The sequence below is a fragment of the Phaseolus vulgaris genome, chromosome 1 (assembly GCF_000499845.2).
Source record: "Phaseolus vulgaris cultivar G19833 chromosome 1, P. vulgaris v2.0, whole genome shotgun sequence".
Lineage (NCBI taxonomy): Eukaryota > Viridiplantae > Streptophyta > Magnoliopsida > Fabales > Fabaceae > Phaseolus > Phaseolus vulgaris.
The window spans coordinates 1,603,371-1,622,171 of NC_023759.2; the positions used below are offsets into that span (position 1 = coordinate 1,603,371).

At 36.9% G+C, this 18,801-nt stretch overlaps 1 protein-coding gene across 1 annotated transcript; it reads right to left on the bottom strand.

The window, feature by feature from the left end:
• Positions 1 to 13,262: 13,262 nt before the first annotated feature.
• LOC137816474 (probable inactive heme oxygenase 2, chloroplastic) lies at positions 13,263 to 17,023 on the bottom strand. The gene is made up of 5 exons (XM_068619620.1): positions 16,560 to 17,023; positions 15,886 to 16,109; positions 14,879 to 14,986; positions 14,651 to 14,790; positions 13,263 to 13,513 (listed from the first exon to the last, which is right to left on the bottom strand). The coding sequence occupies exons 1-4, from the start codon at positions 16,972 to 16,974 to the stop codon at positions 14,698 to 14,700; spliced, it is 840 nt and encodes a 279-aa protein (XP_068475721.1). The 5' UTR covers positions 16,975 to 17,023; the 3' UTR covers positions 13,263 to 13,513; positions 14,651 to 14,697.
• Between the last annotated feature and the right edge of the window lie 1,778 nt (positions 17,024 to 18,801).

Genomic DNA, 18,801 nt, shown 5'->3' on the forward strand with positions numbered 1-18,801 from the left:
TGATTCTTTTCGTGAGTGAATACTCATCAATTTGACGTGAAATTTGTCGCGTTTTGTCCCAAATTCAGTGGAGATTCTTGGGTGGAATTTCAGGAAAAAACTATTCCGGGAGAATTTTTCAGAAATTCTGTGCAAACCAAGGCTATCCTCTACCGAAACATGTTAAATTCCGGCCTAATTTCATTCTGGGTCCGTATTGCGCTGAAAAGAAACTCACACAAGCACTTTCGTATGTTGTTTGCACGCAGGCAAGGAGGCACGTTCATAAACAAATCACAAAAAGAAGATACGGGGAAGAAAGGCAGGACGTTTTTTTCGGACAACCTGTTTTGTTCACTCTCGGTCTAGGACTTACAACACCTTACTCCTTGGGTATTTTGGTTTGAAATTTTTACCAGACATTCGTTACTGTGTCTATTGAGATTTGACTGAGATTTGAGCCCCAGATTCATCCCACGAGATTGGGAATAAAATTTTTATTCGTCACTGTCAGGGCTGAAAAGAAGTTCGTTTTTGTGTGAAACTGTATTATTTTTTTCGTGAGTGAATACTCATCCGTTTGATCTAAAATTTGTCGCGTTTTGTCCCAAATTTAATGGAGAGTTTTGGGTGGAATTTTAGGAAAAAACTATTCCGGGAGAGTTTTTTCAGAAATTTTGTGCAAACCAAGGCTACCCTCTACCGAAACTTGTGAAATTCCGGCCTAATTTCTGCCATTTCATTCTGGGTCCGTATTGCGCTGAAAAAAATTCGCACAAGCACTTTCGTATGTTGTTTGCACCCAGGCAAGGAGGCACGTCCATAAACGAATCACAAAAAGAAGATACGACGTTTTGTTTCTGGAAAACCGGTTTTGTTCACTCTCGGTTCGGGACTTACTACGCCTTACTCCTTGGGTATTTTGGTATGAAATTTTTACCAGACATTCGTCACTGTGTCTATTGAGTTTTGGCTGAATTTTGAGCCCCAAATTCGTCCCACAAGATTGGCAATAAATTTTTTATTCGTCATTGCCAGGGCTGAAAGGAAGGTTCGTTTGTGTGTGCAACTGTTTGATTTTATTCCTGGGTGAATACTCATCTCTTTGACCTCAAATTTGTCATGTTTTGTCCCAAATTCAGTGGAGATTCTTGGGTGGCATTTCAGGAAAAACCTATTTCGGGAGAATTTTTCAGAAATTTTGTGCAAACCAAGGCTATCCTCTACCGAAACTTGTGAAATTCCGGCCTAATTTCTGCAATTTAATTCTGGGTCCGTATTGCGCTGAAAAAAATTCACACAAGCACTTTCGTATGTTGTTTGCACCCAGGCAAGGAGGCACGTCCAAAAACGAATCAGAAAAAGAAGATACGGGGAAGAAAAGCCAGGACGTTTTGTTTTCGAAAAACCGATTTTGTTCACTCTCGGTATGAGACTTTCTACGCCTTACTTCTTGGGTATTTTGGTCTGACATTTTTCACTTTGCCTATTGAGTTTTGGTTGAGGTTTGAGCCCCAAATTCGTCCCACAAGATTGGCAATAAATTATTTATTCGTCTTTGCCAGGGCTGACAGGAAGGTTCTTTTGTGTGTTAAACTGTTTGATTCTTTTCGTGGGTGAATACTCATTCATTTGACGTGAAATTTGTAGCGTTTTGTCCCAAATTCAGTGGAGATTCTTAGGTGGAATTTCAGGAAAAAACTATTCCGGGAGAATTTTTCATAAATTTTGTGCAAACCAAGGCTATCCTCTACCGAAACTTGTTAAATTCCGGCCTAATTTCAGCATTTTCATTCTGGGTCTGTATTGCGCTGAAACAAAACTCACATAAGCACTTTCGTATGTTGTTTGCACGCAGGCAAGGAGGCACGTCCATAAACGAATCACAAAAAGAAGATACGGGGAAGAAAAGGCAGGAAGTTTTTTCCGGACAACCTGTTTTGTTCACTCTCGGTCTAGGACTTACTACGCCTTACTCCTTGGGTATTTTGGTCTAAAATTTTTACCAGACATTCGTCACTGTGTCTATTGAGATTTGGCTGAGATTTGAGCCCCAGATTCGTTCCACGAGATTGGCAATAAAATTTTTATTCGTCACTGTGAGGGCTGAAAGGAAGGTTTGTGTGTGTGTGAAACTGTTTGATTTTTTTCGTGAGTGAATACTCATCCGTTTGATCTGAAATTTGTCGCGTTTTGTCCCAAATTCAATGGAGACTCTTGGGTGGAATTTCAGGAAAAAATTATTTCGGGAGAATTTTTCAGAAATTTTGTGCAAACCAAGGCTATCCTCTACTGAAACTTGTGAAATTCCGGCCTAATTTCTGCCATTTCATTATGGATCCGTATTGCGCTGAAAAAAATTCACACAAGCACTTTTGTATGTTGTTTGCACCCAGGCAAGGAGGCACGTCCATAAACGAATCACAAAAAGAAGATACGACGTTTTGTTTTTGGAAAACCGGTTTTGTTCACTCTCGGTTCGGGACTTACTACGCCTTACTCCTTGGGTATTTTGGTATGAAATTTTTACCAGACATTCGTCACTGTGTCTATTGAGTTTTGGCTGAAGTTTGAGCCCCAGATTCGTCCCACAAGATTGGCAATAAATTTTTTATTCGTCACTGCCAGGGCTAAAAGGAAGGTTCGTTTGTTTGTGGAACTGTTTGATTTTATTCCTGAGTGAATACTCATCTCTTTGACTTGAAATTTGTCATGTTTTATCCCAAATTCAGTAGAGATTCTTGGGTGGCATTTCAGGAAAAACCTATTTCGGGAGAGTTTTTCAGAAATTTTGTGCAAACCAAGGCTATCCTCAATCGAAACTTGTGAAATTCCGGCCTAATTTCTGCCATATCATTCTAGATCCGTATAGCGCTGAAAAAAATTCACACAAGCACTTTCGTATATTGTTTGCACCCAGGCAAGGAGGCACGTCCATAAACGAATCACAAAACGAAGATACGGGGAAGAAAAGCCAGGACGTTTTGTTTTCGGAAAACCGATTTTTTTCACTCTCGGTCAGGGACTTACTACACCTTACTCCTTGGGTATTTTGGTCTGAAATTTTTACCAGACATTCCTCACTGTGTCTATTGAGTTTTGGCTGAGGTTTGAGCCCCATATTCGTCCCACAAGATTGACAATAAATTTTTTATTCGTCACTGTCAGTGCTGAAAGGAATGTTCGTTTGTGTGTGAAACTGTTTGATTTTTTTCGTGGGTAAATACTCATCCGTTTGACCTGAAAATTGTCGGGTTTTGTCGCAAATTCACTGGAGATTCTTGGGTGGAATTTCAGGAAAAAATTATTCCGGGAGAATTTTTCAAAAATTTTGTGCAAACCAACAAAAAGTTGTGAAATTCCGGCCTAATTTCAGCAATTTCATTCTGGGTCCGTATTGCGCTGAAAAAAATTCATACAAGCACTTTCGTATGTTGTTTGCACCCAGGCATGGAGGCACGTCCTTAAACGAATCACAAAAAGAAGATACGGGGAAGAAAAGCCAGGACATTTTGTTTTCGGAAAACCGGTTTTGTTCATTCTCGGACTGGGACTTACTACGCCTTACTTCTTGGGTATTTTGGTCTGAAATTTTTGCCAGACATTCCTCACTGTATCTATTGATTTTTGGCTGAGGTTTGAGCCCCAATTTCGTCCCACAAGATTGGCAATAAATTTTTTATTCGTCACTGTCATGGTTGAAAGGAAGGTTCGTTTGTGTGTGAAACTGTTTGATTTTTTTCATTGGTGAATACTCATCCGTTTGACCTGAAATATGTCGCGTTTTGTCCCAAAAATCAGTGGAGAGTCATGGGTGGAATTTCAGGAAAAAACTATTCCGGGAGAGTTTTTCAGAAATTTTGTGCAAACCAAGGCTATCCTCTACCGAAACTTGTGAAATTCCGGACTAATTTTTGCAATTTAATTCTGGGTCCGTATTGCGCTGAAAAAAATTCACACAAGCACTTTCGTATGTTGTTTGCACGCAGGCAAGGAGGCACGTCCATAAACGAATTACAAAAAGAAGATATGACGTTTTGTTTTCAGAAATTCGGTTTTGTTCACTCTTGGTCTGGGACATACTACGCCTTACTCCTTGGGTATTTTGGTCTGAAATTTTTACCAGACATTCGTCACTGTGTCTATTGAGTTTTGGCTGAGGTTTGAGACCCGGATTCGTCGCACAAGATTGACAATAAATTTTTTATTCGTACTGCCAGGGCTGAAAAGAAGGTTCGTTTGTCTGTGAAATTGTTTGATTTTTTTCTTGGGTGAATACTCATCCGTTTGACCTGAAATTTGTCGCGTTTTGTCCAAAATTCAGTGGAGATTCTTGGGTGGAATTTCAGGAAAAAACTTATTCTGGGAGAATTTTTCAGAAATTGTGCACACCAAGGCTATCCTCTACCGAAACTTGTGAAATTCCGGCCTAATTTCTGCAATTTCATTATGGGTCCGTATTACGCTGAAAAAAAATTCAGACAAGCACTTTCGTATGTTGTTTGCACCCAAGCAAGGGGGCACGTCCATAAACGAATCACAAAAAGAAGATACGACATTTTGTTTTCGAAAAACCGGTTTTGTTCACTCTCGGTCTGGGAATTACTACGCCTTACTCCTTCGGTATTTTGGTATGAAATTTTTAGCAGACATTCGTCACTGTGTCTATCGAGTTTTGGCTATGGTTTGAGCCCCAGATTCGTCCCACAAGATTCGCAATAAATTTTATATTCGTCACTGCCAGGGCTGAAAGGAAGGTTAGTTTGTGTGTGAAACTGTTTGATTTTTTTAGTAGGTGAATTCTTATCCGTTTGACCTGAAATTGGTCGCATTATGTCCCAAATTCAGTGGAGATTTTTAGGTGGAATTTCAGGAAAAAACTATTCCGGGAGAATTTTTCAGAAATTCTGTGCAAACCAAGGCTATCCTCTACCGAAACTTGTGAAATTCCGGCTTAATTTCTGCAATTTAATTCCGTGTCTGTATTGCGCTGAAAAAAATTCACACAAACACTTTCGTATGTTGTTTGCACCTAGACAAGAAGGCACGTCCATAAACGAATCACAAAATGAAGATACGACGTTTTGTTTTCGGAAAACCGGTTTTGTTCACTCTCTGTCTAAGACTTACTACGCCTTACTCCTTTGGTATTTTGGTCTGAAATTTTTACCGGACATTCGTCACTGTGTCTATTGAGTTTTGGCTGAGGTTTGAGCCCCAGATTCATCCCACAAGATTCGCAATAACCTTTTTGTTCGTCACTGCCAGAGCTGAAAGGAAGGTTCGTTTGTGTGTGAAACTGTTTGATTATTTTAATGGGTGAATACTCATCCGTTTGACCTGAAATATGTCGCGTTTTGTCCTAAATTCAGTGGATATTTTTGGGTGGAATTTCAGGAAAAAACTATTTCGGGATAATTTTTCAGAAATTTTGTGCAATTCAAGGTTGTCCTCTACCGAAACTTGTGAAATTCTGGCCTAATTTATGCAATTTCATTATGGGTCCGTATTGCACTGTAAAAAAATTCACACAAACACTTTCGTATGTTGTTTGCACCCAGGCAAGGAGGCACGTCCATAAACGAATCACAAAAACAAGATACGACGTTTTGTTTTCGGAAAACCGGTTTTGTTCACTCTTGGTCTGGGACTTACTACGCCTTACTTCTTGGGTATTTTGGTCTGAAATTTTTACCAGACATTCGTTACTGTGTATATTGAATTTTTACAAGATGGGCAATAAATTTTTTATTCGTCATTGCCAGGGCTGAAACGAAGGTTTATTTGTGTGTGAAACTGTTTGATTTTTTTCATGGGTGAATACTCATCCGTTTGACCTGAAATTTGTCGCGTTTTGTCCCAAATTAAATGGAGATTCTTTGGTAGAATTTCAAGAAAAATCTATTCCGGAAGAATTTTTCAGAAATTTTGTGCAAACCAAGGCTATATCCTCTACCGAAACTTGTGAAATTCCGGCCTAATTTTTGCAAATTATTCTGGGTCCGTATTGCGCTGAAAAAATTCACACAAGCACTTTCGTATGTTGTTTGCACAAGGCAAGGAGACACTTCCATAAACGAATCACAAAAAGAAGATACAACGTTTTGTTTTTGGAAAACCTGTTTTGTTCACTCTTGGTCTGGGACTTAGTACGCCTTACTCCTTGGGTATTTTGGTCTGAAATTTTTACTAACATTCGTCACTGTGTCTATTGAGTTTTGCTGAGGTTTGACCCTAGATTCGTCACATAAGATTGGCAATACATTTTTTATTCGTCACTGCGAGAACTGAAAGGAAGGTTGTTTGTGTGTGAAACTGTTTGATTCTTTCGTGCGTGAATACTCATCCGTTTGACCTGAAACTTGTCGCGTTTTGTCCCAAATTCAGTGGTAATTCTTGGGTGGAATTTCAGGAAAAAACTATTATGGGAGAATTTTTCAGAAATTTTTTGCAAACCAAGGCTATCCTCTACCGAAACTTGTGAAATTCCTGCCTAATTTCTGCAATTTCATTTGGGTCCGTATTGCGCTGGAAAAAATTCACACAAGCACTTTCGTATGTTGTTTGCACAAAGGCAAGGAGGCACTTCCATAAACGAATCACAAAAAGAAAATACGACGTTTTGTTTTGGAAAACCAGTTTTGTTCACTCTGGTCTGGGACTTAGTACGCCTTACTCCTTGGGTATTTTGGTCTGAAATTTTTACTAACATTCGTCACTGTGTCTATTGAGTTTTGCTGAGGTTTGACCCTAGATTCGTCACATAAGATTGGCAATAAATTTTTTATTCGTCACTGCGAGAACTGAAAGGAAGTTCGTTTGTGTGTGAAACTGTTTGATTCTTTCGTGCGTGAATACTCATCCGTTTGACCTGAAACTTGTCGCGTTTTGTCCCAAATTCAGTGGTGATTCTTGGGTGGACTTTCAGGAAAAAACTATTATGGGAGAATTTTTCAGAAATTTTTGCAAACCAAGGCTATCCTCTACCGAAACTTGTGAAATTCCGGCCTAATTTATGCAATTTCATTCTGGGTCCGTATTGCGCTGAAAAAAATTCAGACAAGCACTTTCGTATGTTGTTTGCACCCAGGCAAGGAGGCATGTCCATAAACGAATCACAAAAAGAAGATACGGCGTTTTGTTTTCAGAAAACCGGTTTTGTTCACTCTGGTCTGGGACTTACTACGCCTTACTCCTTGGGTTTTTGGTCTGAAATTTTTACCAGACATTCGTCACTGTGTCTATTGAGTTTTGGCTGAGGTTTGAGCCCCATATTCGTCCCACAAGATTGGCAATAAATTTTTTATTCCTCACTGCCAGGGCTGAAAGGAAGGTTTATTGATGTGAAACTGTTTGATTTTTTCGTGGGTGAATACTCATCCGTTTGACCCAAATTTGTCGCGTTTTGTCCCAAATTAATGGAGATTCTTGGGTGGAATTTCAGGAAAAAACTATTCCGGGAGAATTTTTCAGAAATTTTGTGCAAACCAAGGATATCCTCTACCGAAACTTGTGAAATTCTGGCTTAATTTCTGAATTTCATTGTGGTCCGTATTGCGCTGAAAAAAATTCACACAAGCACTTTCGTATGTTGTTTGCACCCAGGCAAGGAGGCACGTCCATAAAGAATCACAAAAAGAAGATACGGCGTTTTTTTTTCGGAAAACCGGTTTTGTTCACTCTCGGTCTGGGACTTATTACGCTTTACTTCTTGGGTATTTTAGTCTGAAATTTTACCAGACATACGTCATTGGTATCCCACAAATTGGCAATAATTTTTTATTCGTCACTGCAGGCTGAAAGGAAGGTTCGTTTGTGTGTGAAACTGTTCGATTTTTTCTGGGTGAATACTCATCCGTTTGACCTGAAATTTTCACGTTTTGTCCCAATTCAGTGGAGATTTTGGGTGGAATTTCAGGAAAAAACTATTCCGGGAGAATTTTTCAGGAATTTTGTACAAACCAAGGCTATCCTCTACCGAAACTTGTAAATTTCGGCCTAATTCTGCAATTTATTCTGGTCCGTATTGCGCTGAAAAAAATTCACACAAGCACTTTCGTATGTTGTTTGCACCTAGGCAAGGAGGCACGTCCATAAACGAATCACAAAAAGAAGATACGGGGAAGAAAAGCCAGGACGTTTTGTTTTCGGAAAACCGGTTTTGTTCACTCTCGGTCTGGGACTTACTACGCCTTACTCCTTGGGTATTTTGGTATGAAATTTTTACCAGACATTCGTCACTGTGTCTATTGAGTTTTGGCTGAGTTTGACCCAGATTCGTCCACAAGATTGGCAATAAATTTTTTATTCGTCACTGCAGGCTGAAAGGAAGGTTCGTTTGTATGTGAAACTGTTTGATTTTTTTCGTGGGTGAATACTCATCCGTTTGACCTGAAATTGTCGCGTTTTGTCCCAAATTCAGTGGAGATTCTTGGGTGGAATTTCAGGAAAAAATATTATGGGAGAATTTTTAGAAATTTTGTGCAAACCAAGGCTATCCTCTACCGAAACTTGTAAATTCCGGCCTAATTCTGCAATTTATTCTGGGTCCGTATTGTCTGAAAAAACACAAGCACTTTCGTATGTTGTTTGCACCCAGGCAAGGAGGCACGTCCATAAACGAATCAAAAAAGAAGATACGACGTTTTGTTTTGGAAAACCGGTTTTGTTCACTCTCGGTCTGGGACTTACTACGCCTTACTCCTTGGGTATTTTGGTCTAAATTTTTACCAGACATTCTTCACTTGTCTATTGAGTTTTGGCTGAGGTTTGAGCCCCAGATTCGTCCCACAAGATTGGCAATAAATTTTTTATTCGTCACTGCCAGGGCTGAAAGGAAGGTTTTTGTGTGTGAAACTGTTTGATTTTTTCGTGGGTGAATACTCATCCGTTTGACCTAAATTTGTCGCGTTTTGTCCCAAATTCAGTGGAGATTCTTGGGTGGAATTTCAGAAAAAACTATTCTGGGAGAATTTTTCAGAAATTTTGTGCAAACCAAGGTATCCTCTACCGAAACTTGTGAAATTCCGGCCTAATTTCTGAATTTCATTTGGGTCCGTATTGCGCTGAAAAAAATTCACACAAGCACTTTCGTATGTTGTTTGCACCCAGGCAAGGAGGCACGTCCATAAACGAATCACAAAAAGAAGATACAGGCGTTTTTTTTCGGAAAACCGGTTTTGTTCATCTCGGTCTGGGACTTACTACGCCTTACTCTTGGGATTTTGGTCTGAAATTTTACAGACATTCGTCACTGTGTCTATTAGTTTTGGCTGAGGTTTGAGCCCCAGATTCGTCCCACAAGATTGGCAATAATTTTTTATTCGTCACTGTCAGGGCTGAAAGGAAGGTTCTTTGTGTGTGAAACTGTTTGATTTTTTTCGTGGGTGAATACTCATCCGTTTGACCTGAAATTTGTCGCGTTTTGTCCCAAATTCAGTGGAGATTCTTGGGTGGAATTTCAGGAAAAAATATTCCGGGAGAATTTTTCAGAAATTTTGTGCAAACCAAGGCTATCCTCTACCGAACTTGTGAAATTCCGGCCTAATTTCTGCAATTTCATTCTGGGTCCGTATTGCGCTGAAAAAAATTCACACAACACTTTCGTATGTTGTTTGCACCCAGGCAAGGAGGCACGTCCATAAACGAATCACAAAAAGAAGATACGGGAAGAAAAGCAGGACGTTTTGTTTTCGGAAAACCGGTTTTGTTCACTCTCGGTCTGGGACTTACTACGCCTTATCCTTGGGTATTTTGGTCTGAAATTTTTACCAGACATTCGTCTTGTCTATTAGTTTTGGCTGAGGTTTGATCCCAGATTCGTCCCACAAGATTGGCAATAAATTTTTATTGTCACTGCAGAGTAAAGGAAGTTCGTTTGTGTGTGAAACTGTTTGATTTTTTCTTGGTGAATACTCATCCGTTTGACCTAAATTTGTCAGTTTTGTCCCAAATTCAGTGGAGATTCTTGGGTGGAATTTCAGGAAAAAACTATTCCGGAGAATTTTTCAGAAATTTTGTGCAAACCAAGGATATCCTCACCGAAACTTGTGAAATTCCGGCCTAATTTCTGCAATTTCATTTGGGTCCGTATTGGCTGAAAAAAATTCACACAAGCACTTTCGTATGTTGTTTGCACCCAGGCAAGGAGGCACGTCCATAAACGAATCACAAAAAGAAGATACGGGGAAGAAAAGCCAGGACGTTTTGTTTTCGGAAAACGGTTTTGTTCACTCTCGGTCTGGACTTACTACGCCTTACTCCTTGGGTATTTTGGTCTGAAATTTTTACCAGACATTCGTCACTGTGTCTATTGAGTTTTGGTGAGGTTTGAGCCCAGATTCGTCCACAAGATTGGCAATAAATTTTTTATTCGTCACTGCCAGGGCTGAAAGGAAGTTCGTTGTGTGTGAAACTGTTTGATTTTTTTCGTGGGTGAATACTCATCCTTTGACCTGAAATTTGTCGCATTTTGTCCAAATTCAGTGGAGATTCTTGGGTGGAATTTCAGGAAAAAACTATTCGGGAGAATTTTTCAGAAATTTTGTGCAAACCAAGGCTATCCTCTACCGAAACTTGTGAAATTCCGGCCTAATTTCTGCAATTTCATTCTGGTCCGTATTGCGCTGAAAAAAATTCACACAAGCATTTCGTATGTTGTTTGCACCAGGCAAGGAGGCACGTCCATAAACGAATCACAAAAAGAAGATACGGGAAGAAAAGCAGGACGTTTTGTTTTCGGAAAACCGGTTTGTTCACTCTCGGTCTGGGACTTACTACGCCTTACTCCTTAGGTATTTTGGTCTGAAATTTTTACCAGACATTCGTCACTGTGTCTATTGAGTTTTGGCTGAGGTTTGAGCCCCAGATTCGTCCCACAAGATTGGCAATAAATTTTTTATTCGTCACTGCCAGGGCTGAAAGGAAGGTTCGTTTGTGTGTGAAACTGTTTGATTTTTTTCGTGGGTGAATACTCATCCGTTTGACCTGAAATTTGTCGCGTTTTGTCCCAAATTCAGTGGAGATTCTTGGGTGGAATTTCAGGAAAAAACTATTCCGGGAGAATTTTTCAGAAATTTTGTGCAAACCAAGGTATCCTCTACCGAAACTTGTGAAATTCCGGCCTAATTTCTGCAATTTCATTCTGGGTCCGTATTGCGCTGAAAAAAATTCACACAAGCACTTTCGTATGTTGTTTGCACCCAGGCAAGGAGGCACGTCCATAAACGAATCACAAAAAGAAGATACGGGGAAGAAAAGCCAGACGTTTTGTTTTCGGAAAACCGATTTTGTTCACTCTCGGTCTGGGACTTACTACGCCTTACTCCTTGGTATTTTGGTTGAAATTTTTACCAGACATTCGTCACTGTGTCTATTGAGTTTTGGCTGAGGTTTGAGCCCAGATTCTCCCACAGATTGGCAATAAATTTTTTATTCGTCACTGCCAGGGCTGAAAGGAAGGTTCGTTTGTGTGTGAAACTGTTTGATTTTTTTCGTGGGTGAATACTCATCCGTTTGACCTAAATTTGTCGCGTTTTGTCCCAAATTCAGTGGAGATTCTTGGGTGGAATTTCAGGAAAAAACTATTCGGGAGAATTTTTCAGAAATTTTGTGCAAACCAAGGTATCCTCTACCGAAACTTGTGAAATTCCGGCCTAATTTCTGCAATTTCATTTGGGTCCGTATTGCGCTGAAAAAAATTCACACAAGCACTTTCGTATGTTGTTTGCACCCAGGCAAGGAGGCACGTCCATAAACGAATCACAAAAAGAAGATACGGGGAAGAAAAGCAGGACGTTTTGTTTTCGGAAAACGGTTTTGTTCACTCTCGGTCTGGGACTTACTACGCCTTACTCCTTGGGTATTTTGGTCTGAAATTTTTACCAGAATTCGTCACTGTGTCTATTGAGTTTTGGCTGAGGTTTGAGCCCAATTCGTCCCACAAGATTGGCAATAAATTTTTTATTCGTCACTGCAGGCTGAAGGAAGGTTCGTTTGTGTGTGAAACTGTTTGATTTTTTTCGGGGTGAATACTCATCCGTTTGACCTGAATTTGTCGCTTTTGTCCCAAATTCAGTGGAGATTCTTGGGTGGAATTTCAGGAAAAAACTATTCGGAGAATTTTTCAGAAATTTTGTGCAAACCAACGCTATCATCTACCGAAACTTGTGAAATTCCATCCTAATTTCTGCAATTTCATTCTTGGTCCGTATTGCGCTGAAAAAAATTCACACAAGCACTTTCGTATGTTTTTTGCACCTAGGCAAGGAGGCACGTCCATAAACGAATCTAAAAAGAAGATACGGGGAAGAAAAGTCAGGACGTTTTGTTTTCGGAAAACCGATTTTGTGCACTCTTGGTCTGAGACTTACTACGCCTTACTCCTTGGGTATTTTGGTCTGAGATTTTTACCAGACATTGGACACTGTGTCTATTGAGTTTTGGCTTAGGTTTGAGCCTCAGATTCGTCCCACAAGATTGGCAATAAATTTTTTATTCGTCACTGTCAGGGCTGAAAGGAAGGTTCGTCTGTGTGTGAAACTTTTTGATTTTTTTCGCAGGTGAATACTCATCCGTTTGACCTAAAATTTGTCGCGTTTTGTACCAAATTCAGTAGAGATTCTTGGGTGGAATTTCAGGAAAAAACTATTCAAGGAGAATTTTTTAAAAATTTTGTGCAAACCAAGTCTATCCTTTTAAGAAACTTGTAAAATTTCGGCCTAATTTCTGCAATTTCATTATGTGTCCGTATTGCGCTGAAAAAAATTCATACAAGCACGTTTGTATGTTGTTTGTACCCAGGAAAGGAGGCACGTCCATAAACGAATAAAAAAAAAATATACGGGAAAGAAAAGCTAGGACGTTTTGTTTTCGAAAAACTGGTTTTGTTCATTCTCGGTCTAGGACTTACTACACCTTACTCCTTGAGTATTTTGGTCTTAAATTTTTACCAGACATTCGTCACTTTGTCTATTGAGTTTTGGCTGAGGTTTGAGCTCCAGATTCATCTCACAAGAATGGTAATAAATTTTTTATTCGTCACTGTCATGGCTGAAAGAAATGTTCGTTTGTGTGTGAAACTGTTTGATTTTTTTCGTGGGTGAATACTCATCTGTTTAACCTGAAATTTGTCGCGTTTTGTCCCAAATTTAGTGGAGATTCTTGGGTGGAATTTCAAGAAAAAACTATTTCGGAAGAATTTTTCAAAAATTTTGTTTAAACCAAGGTTATCATTTGTTTGATGTTGACGATGAATTAGAGAGCGACTTTTGGCGATAAACAAGTAAAAGAAAAAAATGCACCTTGCCAATTTTACACGGTACAAAATCTACAGAGGAAATTATGGATACAATGAGGGAAGAGGAAATTATGGATACAATGAGGGAAAGCATTAGTATTAAGACCAAGATTCATAATCATGAATGAGGCTGAGGTAGTTCCTACCATGCTACATCTCTAATTGAAAAAAGTCTCTCTCCCTTCTGCAATGTGCCCTTTAAAAATCCTTATAAAAAAGACAGCAGATCCATCCCAGCTGTATGAGACATGATAATAGTTATAGTTAGACAAAACCATCAAACAGTCCCTAGACTCATAATCACCAGTCATTTTCGTTTAAAAATTTATGAAAAAAAGTAGTCCTTCAATTTAACAATTATCAATCATTTTAGCCCCCAATATTAAGGATCGATAACAGTGATAACTATTCGTTTTGGTTCCTTACATAGTGTGCAAAAAGAAGCACTTTTTGAGAACAGTTTGGTTCACACTTTCATACGATGGTTTGGTTCGAACACATTCAGCTCATTAAAAAAATCGAATCATGCATGAATATGGAATAGATAACTACACCAAATCAAACAAAAAAATTGAACTGGACCATTCACAATTCGGACTGATTTATGAAGTGATTCAATTTTAACCACACCGTTTTGTAATGCGGTTCCGGTTTGGTTATTTATTTTGAAAAAAAAAAACTTTTTTGCACAGTTTGAAAGCAAGGAATCATTTAAAAGAAAACAATTTAAAGCAAAAGGTATGCCATAATATGATATACCAGAGTATAAGAACACAACCCTACAAATTAGTCCGTAACCCTAGAGACCGAATAGACTTCTAGTTGTCAAATTTAGGGACCACACTCATAATAATGATTGTATATTAAAGAACTAAATTGTTGATTTAGTAATATTAGGAGCAAAATGATTGATGGTGTTAATTTCAAAGACAAAATTGAATAATAATTATAAATGCGAGTCTCTAAAATTTGCTCATTTATATATCAGGAACTAAATTGATCGTTACTTATAATCAAGGACTTATTTAGTGTATATTAGAAATATTTGCTGCATAGGAAAACAATTGATGGTTTCCACGCTACAGTTCACTTAGAGCCCTCACATTTACTGGGCTTAATCAATAGTCCAATTATACACCACAAATTATGCATGCAATGCAATTTAAAAAGTGAGATACTTTCTTTTTTCTGAGACAGATGTGAGATTACTTGAGAGCATTAAAAGTGTAGAAAACACATATTTCTATCTTAAAATGGATTACTTGAGAGCATTAAAAGTGTAGCAAACATAGTTAGGGTAGCCCCTCCTCCATCAATTAAAAGCCACGAGCCTCAGAAGTTAAAAGGAAGAAAAGGAAATATTCGAAAACTTACCATCAAAGAAGGCAGAGCAGTTCAGAAAAGAAGAACAGAATGTCTATTTATGAGACAAGAAGAAGAATAATCTGTCCCATAAACCGGAATGCCTTTGGAGTTTCTTTTAAACATCTATTCTTTTCATTTCGAGACCAATGCTGCATGAACCACAATCTCACATCAATAATAAGAATGACATAGCATCTAAATACAATACTAAAGCTAGTAGGATTCTTAGTAATCAACCTCGGAAAGCTGGTTAAGCTTATCGCGGACATCTTTCAACAATTCAGGTACATCTCCTTCCCATTTGTAAAACTCCAACTCCTTACCTTCCAAGAGCTTCTCAGAAACCTAAAAGCAACTATAATAGAATGACAAGCAACCCATGATGATTTTCACAATAAGTACGTAATGGAATTCTTTGGATAAGGAATTCCTCAGTTCTGATTCTATGTTGACTACAGAACTTCAACACCATAAAGTAAAAATACATATTCATTTTTACAAGGTTGCGTGAGTTTGTAGAGGGCCTATGAGCATATTTTTATGGATCAAATTAAACTCCAAGCTATCATTCAGTATGTCAATTCTATTATTTTACAGTTAGATTTTTCCTATAAAAGGCTTGACCCTTGTGTGAGACCTCTCTATCAATTTGTGTACCAAAATGTAGGACATGAATAGTAAGCCAGTTAGAATGCTGGGTACCAAAACCACATTGTATCTTGTTAGTGCTGGGCATTTGAGTTGGTGAGAGAGATCGGAAGGTACCTGTACTACTTCATGTGTAGTTTTTATCAGTAAATAAAAATGTTATTTCAAATTTCTCCTGAACCCCACTGTCATGAATTCAACATCTAAAATTTGATTTATTCTTTGATAACAATCTACTTGGCAGTAGATCTCTCTTATTGGGGGCATGTTATGTCATCAACTTTCAAAATACTCCTTTCACTTTTAGCAAAAGAAAATAGAATTAAATGATTAAATTATCCACTGATTACATTCATCACTCACTCATGAGGTCTCCTTCCTGACCTATCTCTTTTATTTATCCCTAGTATTTCTGATTGAAAATGATAGCTGAGAAAAAAAAAACATTTTTCTTTTAAACGACAATGTATCTTGCTGAGCAATTTCATTTTTCAATTTGATAGACAGAGAAAGGAACTACACCAAAAGGGGCCAAGTGATAGTATTCCTTCATAAACAACATTTAAGACAGGGGAAAGGGAAGTGAATACACACACCTTCTTTCCAATCACCTGACCAGCAGCTATATGAGAAAAATATATATTGTAGAAATGGGAGAGAAACAAGGGTGCGCTTGTCTCTGCAAGTTCCTCCAAATATTTGGCATATGCAATCCCCGGAGAACTAGGATTTGGAATCACATTTCCTTGTTCCTCCAACCATTGCAGATCCTTCAAAAGCCCTTCTGATCTTTCCAACCCAGTTTTCCTCATGTATGCATCTGCAAATTCATGAAATTCTCATCATAACAAATTCAAATCAATTTTTTTTTCTCCACGGAAAACTAGAAAAACAAAGCAAATCACTGATCCTTCTATTTTTCACCTTTCATCTGTCTACCTGAAAAGAAATAATTTGTTCCCTGCCTTTAAAAGTTCAATATAACATCAATTACCATCTTTTTAATTAAGAACAAATGTTTTTTACATTAATTTCAATAGGCTCCCCCTGGATTACTACCTCTGATTTTTAACGTCAACCTTTGTTATACATCATGAATTTTGATAATTAAACTTCATTTGATTAAATAACAATATCATGAATTTTGATAATTAAAAAAAACAGTAACTAAATAGTATTAATTACATTTGAAGACAATAATCTGAAAAAGAAGGTGCAATGCAATGCAATGCAATGAGTGGAATGTAACTGGAACTGATATTGAACTCACAAGAAACGTTGTCGGATTCGTCGACGATGCGCTGGAGAGTGGCGAAGATGAGGTGAGTGTCAACGAGGTAAGAGATGAAGCCTTCCATGGAGGCGTGCCAGGCGTCGAAATTTGATTGGTCATGGGAAACGGCGGGGTTGTGGAGTCTCATGGCGACGAATCTCATCTCTTCAGTGATGCCGGTGGACTCTCCGGGGTGCAGCTTCCGATACCTCTTTCTCTTCTTGAGCGTGGACTTAGGATTGGGCTTAGGAGTTGGAATTGCAGAGTGAGAGTGAGAGTGAGAGTGAGAGTGAGTGAGAGTGGAAGTTGTTGCTGTTATGGAAACCCTGAAAATGCAATTGCCCTTATTTGGGAGTGAGATTGGGAGTGGGAAGCGTAGCTGTGCCATGGGTTTCACTGTTGAACCCATCATCTTCTTCCTTCAAACTTCATTATCCCCATTCTCTTTTATTTAAACCCTTATATTCATTTTTCACACACATTTATGTTTAATTCCGTGTTTTGATTCCACAGTCATTAAAAATGAAAATATTTTATTTTATATAAATAAGTATAAATTTTATTTTTTAAGTTATTTTATAAGATTGAATTAAATTTAAAATTTACTTTATAATAATTTATATACATAGTTATTTTAGAGATTATATACTATACTTATTATTATTTTTCGTTACTTTTAAATAATAATCATTTTCTTAATCTATCATAAATTAAAATATTTAAATTTCAACTTTACTCTTACCATCACGGTATATGAGGAATATTTCTTAACTTAGAAATATTTAATTTCGATTACAAAACCAATATAAATGTTTAATATTAAAAAAGGAATATAAATGTGTTGAATAGTCTTACACACCTTGAGACTAAGATCAAACATAATTTACATATATATATATATATATATATTTTAATTATTATAAGACCTCAATTCTGAAATCCATCTAATAAAACTACTATGGAATAAAAATATTGATGTCCCTATGATGACTTAAATCAATTTTGTTTTTATGAAATTGAGCAATTATAAATATTAAATAGCAACTGCTCAATATGATAAAAAAAAGTTATTGATTACATCTTTTTGAATATTATAATTCATTTGCTTTTTTTAAAAAAAATATTAAATATTACATCATAAAATTATGTTTCATGAGTTGCTAATAGCACTCATCATATAAGAAGAATAAAGATACAATCTTTGATTATCATAAGTTTTTTATTATGTTGTTCATGCAAGCAAAATATATTGATTTATTATATTTTGATAACTAACTTCAAATCCGAAGCATAGTAAAAATTATTACATTTTGCATTAAGAAAAGCACAATCAAATAAAGAAATAGAGAATCAAAATTTTCCCAATTCAGATACAATTTTTTTCATCATGGGATAAATTAGTTTTTTTTTTACTGCTTCATATCTTCAGGAATGAATAGTAAAAAGGCATAATAAAAAATAGGCATGGATGAATAGTGTTAAATATTTTTATAACCTTAATTTATTTTTTTATGAATGATTTGGTGGATGTAAATCATGCTATGTTCCAATAAGTTAACAACATTTCTGATCAGTCATTTCATCAATGAAATGAATTCATTAGGATCTAAGGTAATACTTTTAACAAAGTATAATAATATAATTGACTTTTATATCTTTGAAATTCTTTGGCATTAACTCGCTCAGAAAGTTTTCTCCACTATGCAAGTTATTTGAAAGGAAAAGATTTTGTAACACCCAAAAAGTAAAATACAATACATACCATTATAATAATAATATTTTTAATTAAAAATAAATTAAATATTAATTTATTTATTTATCAAGTATATGTTTATTATGATTTATAATGATGCTTAGCATGAGTTTTTTTATTAAAAAAATAAACATGTTTGACTTTTTTAACTACACTTTCATTTTTAAAATTTTAAATTCATATTCCGTAGTTTTAATTATTTAATTTTTATATTGTAAATTCTACTACTAGTCTAGTATTAAAATATTCTCAATTAAATTTATAATAATACAAAAAACAATATACACTTAAATCAATGTCACATTATACTTATCATTTTGGTTTCTATAATTCAACTAACGTTGAACCTTTGAAGATGAGAGGGAAATAAACACTAAACCCTAAATCCTAAAAATACGAAACATCCCTTTAATGAGTAATCCTAAAAATACGAAACATCCCTTTAATGAGTAGGGCATAGGGCATAGGAGAGAAGATACAACAAAG

Excerpts from the sequence above, each read along its gene's own strand:
- LOC137816474 (XM_068619620.1), bottom strand. The coding sequence starts at position 16,974 with ATGATGGGTTCAACAGTGAAACCCATGGCACAGCTACGCTTCCCACTC. Across the intron at positions 14,987-15,885 it reads GTCAGGTGATTGGAAAGAAG|GTTTCTGAGAAGCTCTTGGA; the intron begins GTGTGTGTATTC and ends AGTTGCTTTTAG. Across the intron at positions 14,791-14,878 it reads AGCTTAACCAGCTTTCCGAG|CATTGGTCTCGAAATGAAAA; the intron begins GTTGATTACTAA and ends TGGTTCATGCAG.